Genomic DNA, 21,589 nt, shown 5'->3' on the forward strand with positions numbered 1-21,589 from the left:
GCCTTCAAAGCTAGCTGAAAGAGAGAAGCCTCAAAACCACTTGCTGGGAGACAGCATCAATTCAGCCACAACTCAAATAGGACAGTCCTTATGCAAGTCACAAGGCAAGTCTGATACTCAGTAGCACTTTGAAAGCAGTAACAAAACATCCATTCACTTATGTGGGTGCCATTTTCTACATAGTGCCAGTACAGCATTCAATTGGGCGATATTCTGTGACAGTAGATATGCTCTCCATACAAGTGAAGGTGTAAGAATCATAAAGTACCTTTGTCTGGAGATCAGCTAGAGCTGAACTGTTGTTGGTAATGCACTACATTTTCTCCACTGAGTGCTAATAACTTGATGTATGTGCATTTGACTTCTGTTTTGTATCTCTTCCAAAACAGAAAAACAAGACACTGGATGTAAGAAGTAACTTTTTTACTCTAAGATAAATCTACTCCAAGATGGCTTATGAAAATGGCTAAAGCACAGTGTTATGTACAGGAATAAAATTTATATACTTACTAATAAAAACATCACTTTACTAAAAAACAGAAAAAAAAAATATTTTTAATCTTCCATAATAAAAAACCATGTAACTTTCCTTTACACCAGCAGCATATGTCCAACTAAATACTTGGATAGAAAATTGTTTCTTATTTTACCTTCTTCAAACTACTTGATATAAAAATCTTAAAACAGATTCCATACACTGGCAGTGAAAATTCATTAACAAAGGTTTCCCTCAGCATCTAAATCAGAGTGATCTTGGGTAACACAAAATCATAGATTCATGAAGGCCGAAAAAGATCTCCAAGATCACCAACTTCAAGAGACAGAGGGAAGCAGGAAATTTTATTGAATAATAAAACGTGCAGCACGTGAGGCTGGCGCATAGTGATGAGCAAGCAGTGGATGACGGTGTCGCTGTGGGACGGGTGGTGATGTCCCCCAGTGAAGGCGAGGCCCAGCAACACGGCCAAGCCCTGGTCTGTGACATCTCCGTGCGATGGATTGTGACTGCTTGGCCCACACTGCTCCAATGCGGGCGCAGCAGCCCAGCCCAGCAGTTCGTGCCTGGCCTCCAACCGAGCGAGTGTGCGAGGACTGGAGTGTGGACAGGGCGAGTTTTGGAGCTGGAACGTGATCTGGGTGTTGCTTGCGCAGCACTCAGCCGCCGTCCCAGAGCCTCTTGAGCTGTACCCCGACCCTGCTGGTTGCAGGCGTCTGGGACATCTAGGAGAGGAGCGTGCAGCAGCGCAGGTGGGCAGCGTGGCAATACCTGACGCCAGAAGCTGGGGGTGCTTCTTGAGGGCCCCTCCCCAGGCCGGCCTATGCCCGTGGGGACATGGCCTCCGCAGTGGCAGGAGGGGAACAGGGACCGGGAGGGTTTGCTGATGAGAGACTGGGACAGTGAGTGACCGTGGCCTCTCTCTGTCTTTTGCAGTTGGTGACACCGTCTTTCTGCCTGCTGCAGCACCTGTGAGGGGAGCAGCTTCCCGACCTCAGCTCTCCCCAGCCCACCGAACAGCCCGGGCCATGGATGCAACATCCGACTGGACCTGCCCCATCTGTGGGCAAGTACGGGAGGATGTGGCTTACGTGACCCCCTGCCAGCACCAGCTGTGCTACGGCTGTGCCGTCTGGTGGGCACAGAAGAAACCGAGTTGTGCCGTATGCGGGCACAAAGTCGCCACCATCCGATACTCGGTGAGGTCGGACGAGGATTACCTGGAGTGTGCTGTCCCGCAGCCCGCAGCGCACTCAGGTGACGGCCTGCAGGACGAGCAGGGGCCTGCAGAGCCGGTGCTCATCCCAGCTGAGCACAACTTCCCAGCCGAGGTCTGGGCTGCCTTCTTCCAGCAACATCCGGAAGACCTCGGACCCCTGCTCCGATGGCTGCAGGGAGAGATCCATGAGGTGTCCAGCGATGACTGGTGGGAAGTCTACGTGGCACAGTGCACCACCGTGAACTTCCTGTGCCAGCACGGGCTGGACCAGGAGGCCTTGGTGCAGGCGCTGCAGATGACCACCAGTGGTGACGTGGTGCCCTTCGTCAGAAGGCTCATCGGCATCGCTGCAGCCCTGTACGGCCCCACCATCCGCCACCAGCTGGACCACCAGGACACCCGTGCTGCTGGAGGGAGGGAGGACAGTCCTGCAGCCAGCACCAGCACCAGCACCTCCCATCAGGAGCCTCCTGCCTCGGGCCCAGGCCGCTCCACCAGCACCGCAGGGCCCAGCACGGAGCCAGGGCAGGCGGCCACAGCGGATCCCTCTTCCCAGGGCAGGGACCGCTCGTCTGGGGGGCCCCGGCGCCCCCCGAAGAGGAAGGCCCGCAGCAGCCCCCAGGACTCTGCGCCGCCCTGCAAGAGGCGGCCCCGGCGGCGGCACTAGGCCGGCACCGCAATGCCGTCACAGCACGGCTCCGGCGGGCCAGGAGCCCAACATCTGCCTCTCGGCCTGCTGCTTATAATACCTAATAAACATCCCTTAAAACTTAGAACAAAAAGTCTCTGTGTTTTTGACAAGACTGCTGGCGTTGCTGTTCCTACCCATGCTGCCCATGCTGCTTTCTCCATATTTCTGTCCTTATAGATAGAGGGTGTTAAATTTCATCTTTGAAATTTATGACCGTAAATCAGCACTCCTGATATTACTAATAAAAGAGACAAAGACCCTAATAAGCAGAAGATGGACCGATTATGATTGCATGTGATGACACTGCGTGATGACATCACAAAATCAGACCCCGTCCCAAACCATCCCACTGTGAGTAATGCAGGAACTCATCAGAGGAAGGAAAACACATGGAACACTAAAGAATCAAACTCCAATCCAATAGCAGCACATAGCCTTGAGTGATACCCTTGATTTTTGAAACATTTAAGTTACATCATGATCTTTTTTTACTTGAATCCCCCGATTTTTTTAAAATGGAGAACAGCTTCATATGTGATACCTCAATTTGCTTTTAAAAAAACTCCAAATAGCACGAGGCTCCTGTGGCTGTTCAAGGGAACACAGGAAAAATGAGAATTAATCTCGTATTATTCAATGAAGTGAAACACCGTAGCAAGCACACCTGTAATATACTTTCTGCCCAGTTCAGCAGCCCAACCAGCTTCAACAGGGATGAGGTGCCAACCATGGCAGAAGAGCTGCATCTATTCCACCTTCATTGTGGATCATGCATCATCTGGTGAGGAACTGGCAGAGCCTACGGCAGGGCCCTGTGGCATCAGCCCATCTGGGGGGGACCCAGTGAGCCTCCCACAGGAAGGCCAGTAACTACTAGGATCTGCCATCACCAAGGAAGACTCCACCCCACCAGCAGCAGCAATACAACAGTGGTGGAGCTGGCAAGACTGTGGCTGTGTGGCAGCTGGGACACAAATCAGCTCCCATGGACTCCTGTCATTGCTGTCCACTTCCACCATGGAAATCAAGCAGAAACAGAGATGCAGAATCGTGTTGGTGCTGCCAACAGCATAGTGGTCATTGCCTCCCTACCCCAAATGCTTTCTCCCCTTTTTCCTGCTGCTGTGCCACTGTTACATTTCAGGCAGGATCCCCGTGGGTCTCAGTGAAGGGAAGAGCAAATTTCTGCAACTGAGGAGAAAAATCACCAGGCTCTTTCATAGATGGTGCCAACCATCTGGACAGTAAGTCAGAGTTCTGCTGGACACTAGGCAGAACCAGCAGGGAGCCCTGGCCACTAAGGTGAATGGTGTCCTGGGCTACATGAGGGCAAGTGCTGCCAGCAAGTGAAAGGTGGTGATCCTGCCCCTCTGCTCAGCTCCCAAATGCTGCACCTAGAGTTAGGCAGCCTAGCACATGATGGGATAAAGATGCCAAATTCTGTGATGTCTCTTTGTGGATCTAGTTCAGCTTTACAGAAAGAAAAGGCCACAAGCGTAAAAACGAATCAAGTTGGCCTAATTTTATTATGAACTTGCATCAAGAGTGGGAGCAAGACAAGAAAAAGCCACCAAGAAAATGTAAGGAAATAGATTCTGGTAAAATACACTTTTCTTTTTGATATCTGCAACATATGCATGTAGTGCAGAGCCAACAAAATCCATCAAATTCAGCAATGGCTGCATACATGACCATGCATATGTTGATTCACAAAATAAATAAGAAATCCTAGTTCAATTCTGCATCTGATGACGGTACTCATATTAGCAAACAACTCTCTGGATACCGAAAATTGATTATTTCCTTCCTCACATAGCCACCTTGGATATTTGAAAAACATTACCACATCCCACCCTGTCACCTTCCCTCTATGCTGAGAAATTGCTTCATTCAGGTGTGTCTTTCCCACTTTGATTATTCTCTTCTGTGAGCTCTCTATAGTTTGTTCACATCTTTCTTTAGCGTGATATCCAAAACTGAGTAAACCACACCAGGTGAAGAGTTTGGCAGTATCTCAGGTACTCAGCAAAGCAATTACTTCCCATTTCTGCATCCTAGAATTATCTTCTTTTGTTTGTTTGCTTTGTGTGGGGAGGTGACTTTACAAGCTTCCCCTTCCTATTGGTCTGTTTTCCAAAATGCTTATCAGTCTTATCAGTTTGCATAGATCAGCAACTGCAAAGTGCACAGCTGTAAAGAGTATTTTTCCTACTTTCTCTTGAAACTTTGAGACATTTACTTTAACTGTACAGCTACATGATCTTTCAATGTATTCTCATGCACATTTCTCCCTTTCATTCTCAACATGCAATATGTGGATTACTTTATTATTTCACAGATTTCAGCTGACCAATACCACTTGCAGTAAAAGAATCTCCTTACATGTACATACATAGATACTTATACCTATGTACACTCCACATATATGACGCATACAAGTTTTCACATTTATGTATACACGCACTTAGATATTGTGAATGCAACCCTATTCCATACCTTGTATTTGCTTATTATATTATTGCATTGCTGACAGCTCAAATGCAATATTCTTTCCAAAAATTCGCTCGCAAGGGCAATTACACAAGACATTATTTGGAGTCCTGAAGGAGGAAAGGAATAGAGTTAAATACGCTTGAGAAATACATCCATGAAAATAATCAAGCCTGGATTTTTCCATGACAGAAGGCATGCTTAACACAAGGAAGAGTGCAGAGGCTGACATAAATTCGCCCCTAAAGGCCACTTTAAAGTCCTTGCTCACTTTCAGACTAGGACTCCTGTGGAAGTTACGTTTCCTCTGGGCTCAGTGATGGCCCTCTGCACGAAGGGAAGTTCAGCCACCTAGGATGACCCCTGTACCACTGCAATCACACCATGCTGTAGAAGCAGCCCAAAGGAGAAAGTCCAAGATATGCATCAGTGGGATTGTTGGGAAAGCAGACCTAACTTAATGTCACTTTGTATAAGAATGAAAATAAAAGGTCTTTCTTATACGTGGTAGCAAAAAGAGAATACAAAAGGGTCCTGTACACTTCAGACACTCATCAGCAGCATGGGGTAAGTGGTTCAGGGCTGCTCTTCCTGGTTTAGAACTGAGGCTCCCTCTCCAGGCATATTTACAGCCAGAGAGAAGAGCTGTAAAGAAACCACCAAATCACTTCTGTTTTGACAAAAATAAACTACCAGAAACTTTCAAACAGCTTTGTTGTATCTTTTCCTTCAATTGCTGCATGCGTCAACAGGAAGACTTATCTCCTCAACTGGGTATTGGATTAAGCTCATATAAGCAGAAATAAAAGAGGAAATCATAATCATGTGAGGCCTAAAATACTTGGCCTCCTGGTCTCTGGAAAGACAAGTCCCATTTATCAACAGGAGGCAGTTTTATAACCCGGAACAAACTTAGGTCAGTGGTAATATTTGTAGGCATGTACCCACACAGCAATAAAAAGGTTAAAATACTTCAGTGGTGCGGCTATAAGAACTCCAACAATTTTCATTTCCCTGGCCTTTCCTTAGAAAGATTCTGGGAGATGTACCCCCTGGAGTATAAATTAAGGAATAAAATCTCTAAGCTTGTACAAGCACTCTCTGGATATTATTGGTACAAGATAGAAGAGGAAACAAGTAATGTTCAAGAGTAAAAACAATGCTGTGGTTAATCAAACTGGGGTGGGGAGGGGAAGAATCCTTCTTGTCTTCAGTATAACTGTGGCATTTACTTTTTTTTTAATGTGAAATATGTCTTCCCCACAAGAGACTTAGGATTGACAATTATAAGAGGAAAAAGAATGTTTTAACACTTTATATTCTTATAAATCAGTGTTTGTCTGTGATGTTAAACCCCTCCTGCCTTATGAATCACCAGCCTTACAGGTAGAGCAGAGCATTCCAGAAGAACCCCAGACTCATCTTAAATTGGACCATAAACCCATTCATGCATCAACTGTATGGAAAATGTCCTCACATAAAGCAAATGAATGGAATAACACTCATTCAGCCATCACAAAGAGGAACTTGATGCATTTAAAATGACAAGCTAACAGAGCCATCAGCAGCCAAAACTAAGAAGCTTAGTTTCTACAAAGTTTTGATCCAAAGCACAGCTCTGCACTCTGTGTGCATTTTCCAAGGATTTTCGCTTTGTGGGAGCACGCACAAGACCCATCTTCTTCAATGAGACACCTCTGCTCAAGAAACTAATGTCAACTCATTCTTTTTTATTATTCTACCTCTCCATCAGTTAATTGGGTCAGGAGGTAGTTAGGAGGGAGAGAGGAAGAAAAAGACATAGCAGCAAGTGCAGCACAAGCGCACGGTTTTCATTTAGTTTTCAGTGATCTTCTACAGGAAAAAGAAGAATTGTAATCACTGTCCTTACTTAGCAAACCACAGAAAACTGAGGAACCATGGTCTGAGCTAACATTATACATTCAGTTCACCAGGTTCACTTAGGAAGACCAGAAAAAGTCTCCTGTACGCTGAAAATAGTAAACAGCTGAGCCCACACGATTACTTTCCCTCTTTCTTGCCTTTCTATGCCTTTCATATCATTCATGGAATATCATTTCCATTCCTGCAAAACCAGCTGGGCTTTGTGCAGCATCAGCAGCAGCTCAAGCAGACAGAGGAAAATCAGCCTTGTTAACAGCACAGGACCAAGGCAAATCTTGGTTTTCATTTGCTCATAAAACACCTGAGATTCACTCTGCAAAGAGAGGTGGAAATCTCAGGGAGCAAACTGTGGGGTCCTATCACCAGGGGAAAATGTATCCTTTTACAATTCATGGGATCTGAACAGATGTCCAGAAAATTAACTTACTAATGTTGTTGGACCCATAGCTGGTTCTTTCACCTCCCTGCAGTCCTACTTTTGCCGTGCCTCTGTGTTTGCCTGGGTAAGGCACTTTGCTTTCCATCTGCAAAGCATCAGTCCCATGCAGTCCCTGCCAGGCTGAAGCCCTTGCTGTTGTTTCTCGCTACATGAAAAGAGTGGCTGGATCCAGAAGACAGAAAATGGAGCAAAAACACCTGCGTGTGCTGTGTGCCAAACCAAACTGCAACAGAACTTCATTAAAAGTTTTCAGCCTGAAAGGTAACTCCCATTTTACCACAGTGTCAAGAAACATTTTTTCAGTAGGACCACAGTCACAGTACCAGACACATGGCTCAGTGAAACAACAAAATCCCATTGGATTTTGCTGCTTCCCTTGCTTTTTCATTTTTTTAACCACTTTTATGTTCAATGTGTCTACTCTAAAGGGCAGAGATTTGAAACAGTTGGTTCTATGTCCTACTTATTAGAGTCCTTTAAGTTACACAGTATGCACAGTGAGCTTAATTATGAGACAATGATAGGAAATTAAATTTTTCCAAAGAGCAGTAGATGTTAAAAATGAAAATGTGATGTTTAATTTGCAAATGGACTAAAAATGTGAATTATTAATGGAAGAAGTAACTCAACTTATAGTGGTCTCAAAGATAATGGCTCTATTATTTTTTAAAACCGATATACTATTAGTCCTGCATTGGCTAATAAATAAAAATAAGCAGCAAGACCAGCAAAACCACTAACAACCTCCCATTACAGGAAGGAATGCTGCAAAAATAAGATGCATAGGCAAGGATGATTAATACCAGCGTAAGGGAGCATGCACTTTGTGTAGACCTCCACGTTTAGAAGAAACTCTGAACAGTATGGACACCTGTGATATTCTCACCCCAGACAATTAATCAGACCAATGTACTTCAAGAGAAAAATTGACCAGATGTGAAGGGGTCTGGAGCACCAGCCAAAACTGAGAGATTCTACGTACCCAGCAACAGTGTTTGTGCTCACTGGGTCATTCTTGCCAAAAGTTGGAGTGCAAAAGAGCTTCTAATACTAGCAAATAAAAGTTGGTTCACCATAGAGTAAAAAAATATATATATAACAATGACTGGGGAATCTTTGTTGAAGCTGAACATCCTGGCCTCCTTCCCTGTGTTCCACAGGAAAAAGATTGTTTGTTATCAGAATGCCTTTATAAGAAGAGTCATAAATTCATTACAACCATGCAAGAAATATCTCTATCGCATCACTGTCTGTAAGCTAATTGTACAAGACTCCATTCATGTTAAACACAAGGAAGACAAACCAAGAAAACACTGAAATAGCTTCAAAAAAGAAACAGAAACCCAGTCGCGCCGCTATGCGGTAGAAATTCCTTCAAATCTGATAAGGTACTAAAATCTCTGATAAAAACAGTAATGGCCAGAAGGGTGACAGAATTTCTGATGCACCTGTCACAGTGCACTGAGACATGAGCAAACTACAACCCTGCTCAGTTTAAGACTCTTGGGAAGCAGATCACAGGATAAAAATCCAAGTACATAACGTCTTTTTGTTACTGTTGTCAATCAGACTGCATCTTTTAAAAAGTACATGTAGCTGGTCACAGAACAATTATATCCAATTTTATTAAAATAAAGAGAAAATGCTCCTCAGAATAACACTATCTATAAGCTCTTCAAAAAGTAGTAACATAATTCAAGGAAATACGACTTTTACTATCTTCCCTTCAGAGAAAACCAATGTAGATGTTACTGCTTACTTTGTCCTCGATAAGGAAAACTATGAAAGCACAGAATCATTAAATGCCTTGTGTTAGAAGGGACATCAAGGATCACCAACTTCCAACGCCCCACTGCAGGCAGGGTTGCCAGCCACTAGATGCTGGTAAACGCTTCAGCATCACCGAATAGGTTTCACACATAAAATTCTTTCCAAAAATTTCCCAGAATTTCCAAGGGGAAAGCACTGGAAGTGTCTGCACCAATACTGGCAGAGTTTGATTTCAGTAAATTAAAATGTTTCTCCTCCCTCTGTGCTCACACTCTAATAAAACACATCTGGAAAATAGTGAAAATATTCAGAGAAGCAAAATTTTCTTTGATTATGATGATTCATTGAAAGCGAAATCAAATCTGTTATTAGCCATTAGAGTCTAAACGCTATGATGAATGTCTGGGATTTACATGGCACTTTGCATCTTCAGAGTACTGTAATTAATTACTCTTACACTGTGAGGCATTGTTTTCACACAAGGCTCTCTCCAAGACCAACTAGATGTTAATTATAAGGGCCCCTCTCCTCAGATGGCATAATACAGTAAGACTCTGTTCATGTACCTAACACTGATATCAAACAGTGCTCTACTGAACCCTGCAATGACATAGCAGCACTTCTGATGCTTTTTATTAAAATCTCCCTCTAAATATGTTTTAAAGGGTTTTCTTTCTTTTTTTAATAAGAGAAAGCTCCAGAGGCAGCCCATGCACAAAGAATATATACATAAAATAGCTTCCAGACTAATAGTAAAACTGTGTGCAGAAAGTTCTTCAAATCTATTGTTGAGGTTTCAAGGCAATCTATATAGGGAACTATAAATTCCAATATATGGAATAATGCTCCAAAGAACTTTTACAAAACAGGGCTTAACATTGTTTTATTTAGTGCACGTATGTCAATAAACAGAAAGAAAAAACACTACAGAGTTGTAATGGAAAGAATCTCTAATATCAAAGATATTAAATCTCAGATAGAGAAGAGCTCAGGATAGCCTGTGGTTAGTTACTCATGGGAGATGAGAGACATCTAAAAGAAATATTAAAATAACAGTAAGAGATTGGGGGCTGAAGAGGAATGGCTATATTGCAGCACCCCAGGACAAGTATCCAGAAAGCCATCCAGCCAGAAAGCCATCCAACAACAGCCTGCCACAGAATACATCAAGGTAATCAGGTGCACAATGGACTGCTTTTCCACCTCGCCTCTGTCAAGAACTGTTCCATGAAATATATCTTACATTCTGTTCTCACATATACACAATTCATCAGCTTTCTCTGGAACTCCTCTTTCTTCTCTAGCCCTTTCTGACACTGCAGATTAGGCCCTCTCCTAAGGCCTCTTCCTCTCTGTTTCAGTCCCCATGGAATTAAAGAACCAAACCCCTCTACTAGCATTTCACTTTAAGTCTACAGAGAATTTGAGCCAGTTTGGAGACTTAATAAAAAGGTTAACCCAAAGGAGAAAGTGCAAGAAGAGTAAAACAGTGAAGACGAAGATATTTCAGACAATGCCACAATGACATTCCTCTAAGGACTGGTGTTGAGAAGGAGCATCTCATTCCCTTCTCCTCCAGCACTTGCATAACATTCCTCATCTTAATCATTGTGAACCTTCACATCTTCATTTTACAGCCAGGAAAACCCAAAGCTAGAGGTTCAGTAAATGAGTTGTCCCAGATTAGAACACACGTCAGGGAACAAATCAGAAGAACTCCACAGTTACTCTCTCTAGATCCCAGCCTGAGCATTGTTGATCTTAGTGAAATTTGGGCTCTTTCTCTTCAAAATATCCACTATTGCTTTGCTTTGGCTAGAAACTACAAATCCTCCAGCAACTAGTCTTAAGACAATTTACCATATGGGTTCCCTTCTGATATTAAGCATTCTTCTAACCCCAAACTCTCCAGTGGACTTCAGTTTACAGTTACTGTGGAGTATCAGGCAGCAAGGGCAATAGCAACAGTTCCTCAATGGACATCGATTTTAGCATGCTCTTTGCTAAGAGCAGAGATGCACAAACATACAGATGAACTAAAATAATGCTATTGCTTTGTCTCGTTTGGAAGGGCTACAGGGAAAAAGAAAAAACTACCCGAGTGAAGAATGGAAATATTTGCTATGTTTGACAGGGGAAGCATGATTAAAAAGCACTGACGCTGAAATAATGACTAAACTCTATCAAGACTAACACACACACCAGCTCATACCACAAGTACGTACCACAATTTGTAATGTGGGTAAGAATATATAAAAGCCATCCTGTCTCAAGGCACACCTTATAACTTGTGGCTATTACCATTAAAAAGACATTTCCCAGAATATCTCACAAGACTCAAAGAGGTAGAGTTGCCTATCAATGCATCTCTGGAAATGGGCAGGAATTTAGCCCTGCCAGCAGACGCCCCTACATAACCATCACTTCTCTGCTTGCTTGCTCAGTACTCTCTTGAAATTCCCACCCTACACGAACTTCATTAAGAGTACTTCAACCAGGTGTAGCTTGGGTCAGAACATATTGGGATCCTCCCTTGTGCCTAATTCAGTGGCAGATGAGAGCACTGTCCCTGTAACTCAGGCCTGAAAGGGTCTTGTGGTCTTTCTGTCAGGTTTCAGAAACACACTGCAGAAAATGAACTTAACAGCCCCATTCAAACATGTGAGGTCCCAGGCAGATCAGCAGCAGTGAGGTGAGTCTGGCCCTCCTGGGATCGTTTCAGTGCCCCTCACCTCAAGGCAGCACCTACTGCATTATCCATGAGGTGCCAGCATGAACATCAGAAACAATGTAATACAACTTTCTGATCATAGAATCACAATGTTGGGAAGGACCTACAAGATCATCTAGTCCAACTGTCCTCCCATTACCATTGCTACCACAAGCTACTAAACCATATCTCATAGCTCCTCATCCAGACGCCTCTTGAACACTGCCAGGGACGGCGACTCCATCACCTCCCTGAGCAGCCATTCCAGTGCCTGACCACTCTTTCAGATAAAAAGTTCCGTCTTATGTCCAGTCTAAACCTCCTCTGGTACAACTTATGGCCATTTCCTTGGGTCCTGTTTGTTGCCTGGGAGAAGAGGCCAAGCCCCTCCTCATCACAACCTCCCTTCACAATGAAACCTTCAGGCTGGAATCAGATAACCCCCCTCTCAGAGACAGGCTCCCAGGTCTGCATATAAGAGAAGAGATGCTCTGCAATTTGATATTCCCCCAATCAATGACATTTACATGCCTTTATTCACAGACTCCTTCTGATTGTTTTTTTATAGCCCGCACCAGTACCCATAAAACCCCCAGCCGAACGCTGATCATCATTTATCTTCCCTTTCGCTCTGCCAAACACCAGAGGTAATTTCTTAGTCAAAAGATAACCTGCTTCTCTTTTTTTAATTTTTTCCCTTCATTTCTACATTGTTTCTGAACACCTGTGCTTTATGTTGTACTGCAAAACATCAGGCAATTAAAAACTTAGAGAACAAGTGAAAACAAAGCTGTCTGTATACAGAGAATTATACATTAGACAGTAATGGCTACACTGCAGCCATGAGCTAAGACATTAATTTACACGTGTATTCAGCGCTAAAAATTGTTGGGATTTTTTATGTTTAGACTTTAAATTCCAAAGTAAAGAAATTCAAAAGTGAAGTACCCATGGCAACCTTAATTCTATTCATCTTACCCTCGGATGCAGCATTTGTTCAGCAATTACATACTCCTGAGTAAAGCTGTGCCTCCCAGATGATGGTAAAGCAAGGTTAAAGAATTCTCAAAATTAATAAAGTCCTCCCATACACTTGTAAGATTTACAGCTAGGGGCATTCTAAACATTAAAAAGGAAGAAGAACTTTCTTAGTCTTGTGTAGGAAAAACATGTTAATTGCCATCAAATAATTTTCATCTCCACTACACTTTTACTTTTCTTATTCCTTTTCACATTGCCCTCGGTCTCTCAGTGTGAGAAAGAAGCAGCATCTTAGTCATCACAGCACTGGACGCTGGGTTTCTGCGTCTTGGTATGTGCTCCAGTGAGAGCTGAAAAGCAGCATTTGCCATGATCGTTAGGGGATTTTTCCTAACTTCCCCCACTGAATGTTTTTATAATGATTTGTTTAAGTGAGTCAAGTATCATGAGGATGTTTAAGATACAGAGAACCACATCATAAATTCACAGGAATTTTACTATTTATTTCTAGCCTAGTTTTCTAATAGTAGTGTGCTGATATATTCATGCTGTCTGTCCAGCAAATGTGCAAACTGCAAGTCCTCCCCTATCATTTGAGTTCAGTAGCTAACTTCACCCGAATTTGAAAGGGGAGGGTATAGCCTCTAACATAACTGAGTTCTTACAAGTTTAGTGGATGCGTAGGCAGAGTAGAGAAGACAGAAATCAGCACAGCCAGCAACACTCCAGAAGAGAGACAAGCAGAGCAGAGCCGTCTCCCATTCTGCTTTACAGCAGCCAGGTGGCATTAACATACTGACAATGCAAGGCTGCAGGTCAGCCATGGGGTTACTGCAGTAGTGCGGGCAGGAGGGACAAATCACGGGTTTTCCTATTGGCAACATTCTCCAACGCTGCCAATAAGCAAGATTTTTCAGCCATACTGTTTCCTCAGAAAAGTCTAATGCCTCAGTGGATTGAGGTGTTCTCAGCTAAGGGGCACCGTGCTTGATGGAAAGATTTATGTAGCCACACAACAAAGGGCAGCAGAATGAGAATGTTAGGGCAGCTGATACACTTCGAGAAGGGGCTACAGATTACAGAGTTACTGCAGCATTCATCCCAGCAGACACACAAGGCAGCAAGAGGAGACCACTACTCCAAATACACTGCTAAGGCTGAACAAAGAGTTGTATTACTAAAAAAAAAGTGCATTACTAATATCACAATCATATTAGATAAAAAATAAAATAACAGGATTTTCACTTCTCCCTGCTAGGAAAAAAAAAAAGAAAAAAAAGAAAAAAAAAAAAAAGAATAATAATCAGCATTAACTCTGACAATGACAAAATGCATTGGTAATAATTAACATAGTCCTCATTGTAACTTTAGTGACAGTGTGGGAAGTTGCAACTGAAAAATACTCCTCAGCCACCCAATATTCCACAGGACTCTGATCGCAGTTTGGGGCACACAGCAGCACTGCTCCAGAGTCTCAAGGAGCTCTTAGATGGCCCAGTTCCTTGAGAAAGAGCATCTGATACTGAGAAGTATTTTGTGGAGATCTTACACATGTAAAGAAATTTCAGTCGTGCTCAGAATCTAGATAGGTCACATCTACATCTGTCTTCTACAGTCAAAGCTACAAGCTCTTTCTGTGGGCGGAAAGAGCTATGAGCAGCCCTCACTATACACCAAAGAGTAAATGAGACCAAGGAGTACACAGAGAGAAACCCATCTCCCTTGCTTCAGCCCAGTGCCACTCAACAATTCTGAGCAAAGGTGTCTTCCAAGAGGACTGCAGGTAGGAAGCAAAGCAAATGAAGTTCTGTATACTCGGACACATTTCTCTCCTAATAACAAATATTTGAGGCCACAAATGCCCATCTCTTCCCCATCCCTTTATCCTCATGATGGGTTCCCACCTAGTGGGACCAGGCTGTGCTACTCTAAATTCTGCTTCAGCCCCCTCAGGCCCAAGAATTGTTCCTCTTGGATGAGAGGGACATTTCCCTCCTGAGCCTTCCCCAGCCTCCTCTCAGCAGCAGCTAAATCCTACTATTGGCCCAAGGTCAAGAAGGACCTGATGGGGATCTGTTGTGCTAACAGGAGGCTGCTGGACCATTATCCTTGTGATGTGAGGGACTTCCTTGCCTTTAAAAGCCATGCAGAGCCTGGAGACTGCTCGCAGCCTCAAAAAGATGGGTAATTGTGTGGGCTGTTTCACTGGAGTAACCAAGGAGAGGCACCGGAAACCTGATGCAGGAGAGTAAACCAAAAAGCATGGAGATCCTTCTGAAGGTAGACAGGTCAGCTAGGAAGGGCATACAGCAGAGGAGGGTGGAAGGCAGCAGCAGGGAGAAACTTAGAGGGCCAAAGCCAGGATAGGATGCAGAGCATTAAATGTTCAATGGAGTTTCAATTTGAAACCCCCACTTCCCATTGTGGTTTCTTCAGCCATGCCCAGAGGTTGTCCATCAGTTGCTTCTCAGGACAGGGTACATAAGCACTCTCCAGGCATACAAGAAAATGAGTTTCTCTCACAAAACACAGAGTCCATTACTCTCCAGCAAACGCATAAGACTCAGAAAACGCTACCTTGGCTCTGTTAGCAAGTTTATCAGTTTCAGCTCTCACAGAAGCCACACCATTCACATGAGCAGCAGTGCCATTCTCAGACATTTTGTTCTCATTTGTGATGCTACAGGCAGCTCCAGCTGATGACAGTTGCCAAGCTCTGTGTGCATCACACCTGTGTTCTGAAAGAAGCAGCACTTTCCCCAAACAGGTGAAGAGAGGGAAGCTCACACATCTTCTCTGCTAGCCATCTAGCTGTTAGTGTAGCTGCAGCCCATTCCTCTAAAGTTCCAGTAAAGAAAGCATGTTGAGAGATGTCCTACAGATGAGGCAGCACCGAAGGGGGCCGCCTTGATTAAACCAGGTTGTTCTGCTGAGAGTCCTCAACGCACGCTCTTGGTTATGGCTGTTAGAGCTGCAGCAGGGTGACATGAATTGCCTTTTATCTAATTGGAAAACTCCCACAGAGTTTAGAAGTACTCATTTAGACAGGCAAATCAATAAAGGAAATGGTAAGTGTGAGAATATAGTGAGACTATAGAGTCTATGTGGGTCCTGTATGCTTCTGCTTTAAAAAGGTTAACTCTTGCCTTCAAGAGTTTACTGCAATGCCAGCACTTGGAAAACAGCAAAATGGGTAGGTTCTACCCAAAATTTCAGTGAGTAAGTTGGTGGCTGTATATAAGGGCAAGACAACAAGTTTTCTGTTAGAGACCAGAAATTCAAGAAGAGTCATAGAAATTCAGAAGACATTGCAGAGAAGTAGGGAGAGAGGGAAAACTAATCTTAAATGTTACAGCTCTGAGGCTGGCAATGAGATCAGAAGTTTTATTAAAAGGAAAAGGGAGCAAAACCTGATTTGCAAAATAGTAAGGGCTAGAGCTGCATTTCTACGGAGTTCTGCTGTCACAAGGAACATTGGGATAAGGGAAATGAGCAGAGAAATTACTCCTGCTTTCTCACCTAAGAGCTTTCCTTGTCCTTTCACATCCACCTTCATCAGGGGCTCTGCAAATCCCCACCCACAGAGCCGCTCCAAGACTTCAAAACCATTAAGAATAGTTATTTAGTTGCTTAAAAACTCTAGGTTTCAAGGAAAATCACAAGAAAAAGCCCACAGTTCTTACAGTTGCTTGGTTTAGAATTAGTTTTGTTTTTCTTATTTCTCTCTGGCATTCCTTCTCCTAAATCTCCAATCACTTTCACAACAGGGTTATGCTGAGTAGCTTCAGGCAGCTGAGGAAAAAAAAAAAAACAACCTGTTTAGCAATGTAAGTTATCTCTTCTCCCACCAATGCTAATAGGAGTTTTGTGCATAAATCAGGCACACACTGATGGGAGGAGAGATCGTGAAATCTATGTCTGTTTTTTTATCCACTGCAGTGGGGGTTTTATTCTCCTCTAATTTACACCAAAATATTGGTCTCAGGAGGAATACTTCTGACACACCTGGTATAAGACAGAGGAGAACTAGGCCTATGGGGTGATAGCAGATAATTCAGCATCTTCATCCAGTGACAAAAGGCAAGTATATTAGAATACCACAGACTGACTCATAGTGGCTTCTTAGAAGCCAACAGCATGGGATAGGCTTGGATTCATGGTCCAGCCTCATCCATCCTTGCCTTACCATCCCTCTTCTCCACTACAGGCTGGCAACCACACGTTCAGCCCTTCCACACATCACAGACATACAGATAGCCTGGTACTGCCTCACTGGAGGACAACTGGTTAGAAAAAAGGTCTGAGAGGGAGTAGACAGGACTGACAACCACTTCAGACTGAGTATGAAACCTCTGCTAATAACCACTGCATGAGGCACGATTCCACAGAGCTCACTGTGTATTTTTCAGTATAGGACTACTAAAACAGGACATCCCTTGCTTCCTTCTTGCTCCTACTTAGAAACATCAAGAAAGTCTTCATGCAGTGACCTCTCCAAGCCAGTTCTAGGGAAAGAGAGTGCACAAAACAAATGTAACACTGACCATTTTTATCTGGCAAAATTCTGATGCCTCTGGACTGCCAATAGCATCTTTTAACATTGGCTTTCATGATGCCCTCCAAAATATCTGGTAGGTCAGAAGGCAGTCACCTCTGCCAAACACATATCAGGGTTTGCAGCATAGGTCACTGAGGCCAGTATTTCTTTTTCCCTAATGTGGGTAACTGGAGGCAGAACAAATGTCTTAAGAGAGAAATATCATGACCAAGAGAGCCTAATGGAATACAACTACAGCTGGGATGATCAGGAGCTTCCTAATTGGCATATAAGTGCACAAAAGTAATCTTTTGGGGAGAAGGTCTACTTTCATAACAGTAGACCTACTAAAGATTGTGAGAAAACACTCTGTTTTTTAAATATATATGTATATTATCAGGATTTTATGTAAGGTTTTATATATGTATACGATATATGATAGCTTGAATTCCTTTGTTCATGTTTTCTTTAAAGCCAAAGTTTTATTGATCAGCATTAACAAGCAAAAATAAACAGCCTCTTTAAAAAAAAAAAAAAAGGTACTTTTTATTGTACTTATGTTCAGTTGGAGAAGGAAACACATAATAAAATTAATTGATTTTTCATGAGTTTCGTTTCTTACTGACAAAGTGCGTATTTTAATAAGGACTTTATCTCCCCTTCCTTGATCCTACACTGAAGTCATGATCCCGTACTTTGGACATCAGTCTGTTGCCATGGAAATGATCATAATATCGCTCAAAAAAATGAAGTATTATGATTTCACTGCAGGATCAAGGAGAGATAAAATGATAGGCTGCAAGGGATCACGTCTTCAAGCTGCAAAAGCCTTAGTTACTAACAAAAAGAACATTTACCGAAAACGTCCAATGTAAATTCCCTTACATCTTGCAATGTTCAAAAATTATTTTTCCCCCTATTTATTTTTTAAAGCACTAATTTCAGAGATCATAAGCACTCCGTTTCTCTTCTTTTGATCTGCGGTCCCACCCTCAATTTGAAATGCACCTTTTCTACGAATGAATCCTGGTCATCTTTCATTCCATTCATATTCAGTGCCCACATAGAACCTTCCCACCCAATGTGTTGTACCACATTATTACTTAAAGGACTAACATTTTATTCAGAAAAATTAATGCAATTGAAAACAATCATTTAGTTCGGGTGATGTGTGTGATGGGAAAGGTTGGCACGTGCCAGATCTTACTTCGAAATGGAAACAGTACACGGCTAGCGTAACACAGATATCATTAAGTTCCCTCTAAACCTCAAAGCACATACTTTTAGACACCAAGTATTCCCAGTACTGTAATTTACCTCTAAGGAGGTAAAATGAACCCTCCTGTTCATTTTCACCATCTGCCACAGCACTTCTTCGTACTTGTTAAGAACAATGTTAGATCTTTTCCAAGAAGTTCAGGGAGCCAACCCGAGAACACACTCTTCAGAGATGTCCAGGCCACTTTCAGATGTCACACAAATCCAAAGGTCCAGACTTTGAGGCCTTCTCTTGTATCAAACACTTACTGAAACCTGAAGCTTCATCCCCAAAGGCCTGCACAGATGAATTAAAAACTCAGAATAAGTTTTCAAAGTCTCAAATTTTAATGGCTCACAAGGGGACCTGCAGGAAGGTAGGTTCTACTGTACTTCACTGATGTCATTCCCGATAGGAGCAACAACATCACAAGGGCAACAAACACACTTTGAAAGACTCCAGAAGAGAGTTGTGACCTTAATAATTTGCTTTCAGGCCTTATCTGTTTTGACGAGCTCTGTTCTAGTGACCACTTTGAAGGGTTGCCAAGAGCCAGAGAAGGGAAGAGAACAGGTGCTGCTAACAGAATTCAACTTTAGACTTTGAGCTTTAACAAGCATGACTTTCTCCCAAAATCTGTCAGCTTTGGCAGCTCTCTTAAGAGCTCCTTTCCACATATCCCACATCAAACAGTTTCCCCTACAACCCTGTCACAGGAAGAAAATAGGATTTGTAGTGGTAACAGACAATGCAAAAGGTGCTGGAAGAAAGATTAGGGAGAAAGGAGGAAAAGAAATGGTTGAGATAAGAGTGTTCTCCTTCATGGGTTCTCTCATTTTCTTTGGGATGGAAAAAAAAGTCTTTATTTTGAACCCCAACATAAACACTTAAACATAAGCATAAACAAGCTTATGAGCTTGTGATTGCTTCTGAATTCACACGAATACAGCTTGAGTTTCTCAACATTACTAAATCTTCCAAGTGAGAAAGCCTAGAGCATCTGTATTACATACCAAAAGACTATTCACTCCCATTAAGAAATCACTGATTTTTTCTGCCTCCAGATGTGTTTTAAGCTGCTGGGAAGCCTCAGAATTGAGCAGATTAATGCATTCTAAATGTCATTTGACAAAGGGCACTGCCGCCAATGGTTCATTCACACTGTACAGATTTAATTATCTAAATGAAGTACACTCCAAGAAGTGCACGTTGGGCTTTTTTTGTTCTTTGCAGTTGTGTTTTATTGTTGTTTTTTCTGTTATCTTTAAAAACAAAAAAACACTCCACTTCAGTTTGTATTTTTCCATTCTAATTGAAATTAATTTCCCTGGCTGTTTTATTTTTGAAAACACCTGGAACAGGGCTATTATTTCAAAGAGGTAATTATGAAATTAGAAAGATAACTACGATACTTACTTCTTTAATTACGGATATAAATAGGGACTTTAATGCAGAAATTGCTTACAGACATCTTCCTGGATTGCGCTGGAAGAAAACTGCAGAATCTGCTGCTCATCTAATTCCAAGGAGATACGAACCAAGATGAAATGAAGAGGTTGCTATATCTGCTGGAGTTCTGTCTGAAACTCTGACAAGGCCCTTGCCTCTCATAGTTCTGCTTTGGCAACCAGAGCAAAAATCGCTGGTTTTGGTTTTGCCACACAGGAGTGTGCTAAAGGAAGGTGACACTGGTGGTGTTTAAGAGCAGGTGAGATAAGCCCACCCCAGGCACAAAATGGCCACAGTTGGTGTGGGGCTGCCCAAGGCCTTTGGGTCTTCTCCCAGGCCCACAGCACTGTGCATTTGGGTCTCCAGACCAGGAACACCCAGCATAGACCTGAGAGACAGCAGCAACACAGCCAACAATCAGAGCTAAGTGCAGTTATTCACCAGTCCTGTTCAAAGCCCTCTGTTATTTTAGCCGGCCGTAGCAACAGCGATAATTAGGCACTCTTAACACAGCACAGTGCTTTTCAGAAATCAAGGCCCTTTCCTCCTCCACAAGAGCCGTGTCAAGGGGCAGCTTCCACAAGTGCTGGCTGCTGACCCCTCTCTGACATGACTTGATCGTTTGCAGTTATTGATCTCAGCTCTTTTTTCTCCCAAGCCACCTGCCAGGTAATAAAAATCTGCATCAGAATGCAAGGCACACAGGGTGCTGAGAGCCAGCAGCAACATTTGTCTTACAGACCTGGAAACCTGGCAGTGTCGATAGGGGCCAGTTATCACAGCGCTGTGTGATCTTTCTGCTGAGGCTGTAAATAACTTCCATCAGCATCCGAATAGGGACAGAGAGAATCTGCCACATTAACTACAGAAGCGAAGTGCTGCTTTGTCAATGGCAGAAGACACTGTTAAGCAACATAAACAGCGTTGACAAGATCTCTAAAGACTCCCTGAGTTTAAAAGGGAAGGTTTAGGATGCTGAACTTTTGATGCACCATCATTAATCGAGCCTTGCCTTTCTTCTGAATGTGTTTGTATGCATGCCCAATGCAAGCATTTCAAAATGTTGTAATTGAGTCCTATAAGGGTACATGACATTTCACTCCTAGTCTCACTCAGATGGCAAAATTCTGGATCCTTTTGCTCTCCAAAGCACCTCCATATGCCAGTGGAAACAAACAGATCCACTGTTTGAGATAAAAGCATGTGGGCGCTACAAGGATCTGCCTCTTTTCCTACTTACTCTTTCCTCCAGTGTGCAACCCCAGCAAGTGCTTTACATGGCTTTGTACCTGCATTAAACCCCACCTTCCAAAAGCCCACATTGTGCCAATTTTACACTGAAAAGTCAGTGTAGTAAGCCAGCATAATGATGTAATAAAAGTGATGAAGAACTAGAGTTAGTGCCAATGCTTTTGCCAAAGAAGTAAGGCTTACAGATCTGACTGACTGCTTTTCCTATTCCCATTCCAGATCTCCAGCCCTGAATGAGCTAAAGTAAGCTGCAAGAGAAGACAGATTCAGTAAAAATTAGGCAGAAAAATAAGGGGGGGGAAGGAGAGAAATAAAGGCAAACTCACAACAGCTGTTCTTCAGCATGGCACACAGATTTACACAGATTCAAAGTGTGGAAACCAAAGCAAAACA

The 21,589-nt window shown here is 43.0% G+C and overlaps 1 protein-coding gene across 1 annotated transcript; it reads left to right on the plus strand.

Moving 5' to 3' along the window:
* Positions 1 to 1,441: 1,441 nt before the first annotated feature.
* Positions 1,442 to 2,394, plus strand: LOC146759853 (uncharacterized). The gene has a single exon (XM_085509715.1). The coding sequence runs from the start codon at positions 1,525 to 1,527 to the stop codon at positions 2,380 to 2,382; it is 858 nt and encodes a 285-aa protein (XP_085365841.1). The 5' UTR covers positions 1,442 to 1,524; the 3' UTR covers positions 2,383 to 2,394.
* Positions 2,395 to 21,589: the final 19,195 nt, after the last annotated feature.

Source organism: Coturnix japonica, chromosome 9, assembly GCF_054131305.1.
Source record: "Coturnix japonica strain WE chromosome 9, WE-NBRP24, whole genome shotgun sequence".
Lineage (NCBI taxonomy): Eukaryota > Metazoa > Chordata > Aves > Galliformes > Phasianidae > Coturnix > Coturnix japonica.

What these genes read in the sequence shown, in the direction of transcription:
- LOC146759853 (XM_085509715.1), top strand. Translation starts at nt 1,525, where the DNA reads ATGGATGCAACATCCGACTGGACCTGCCCCATCTGTGGGCAAGTACGG.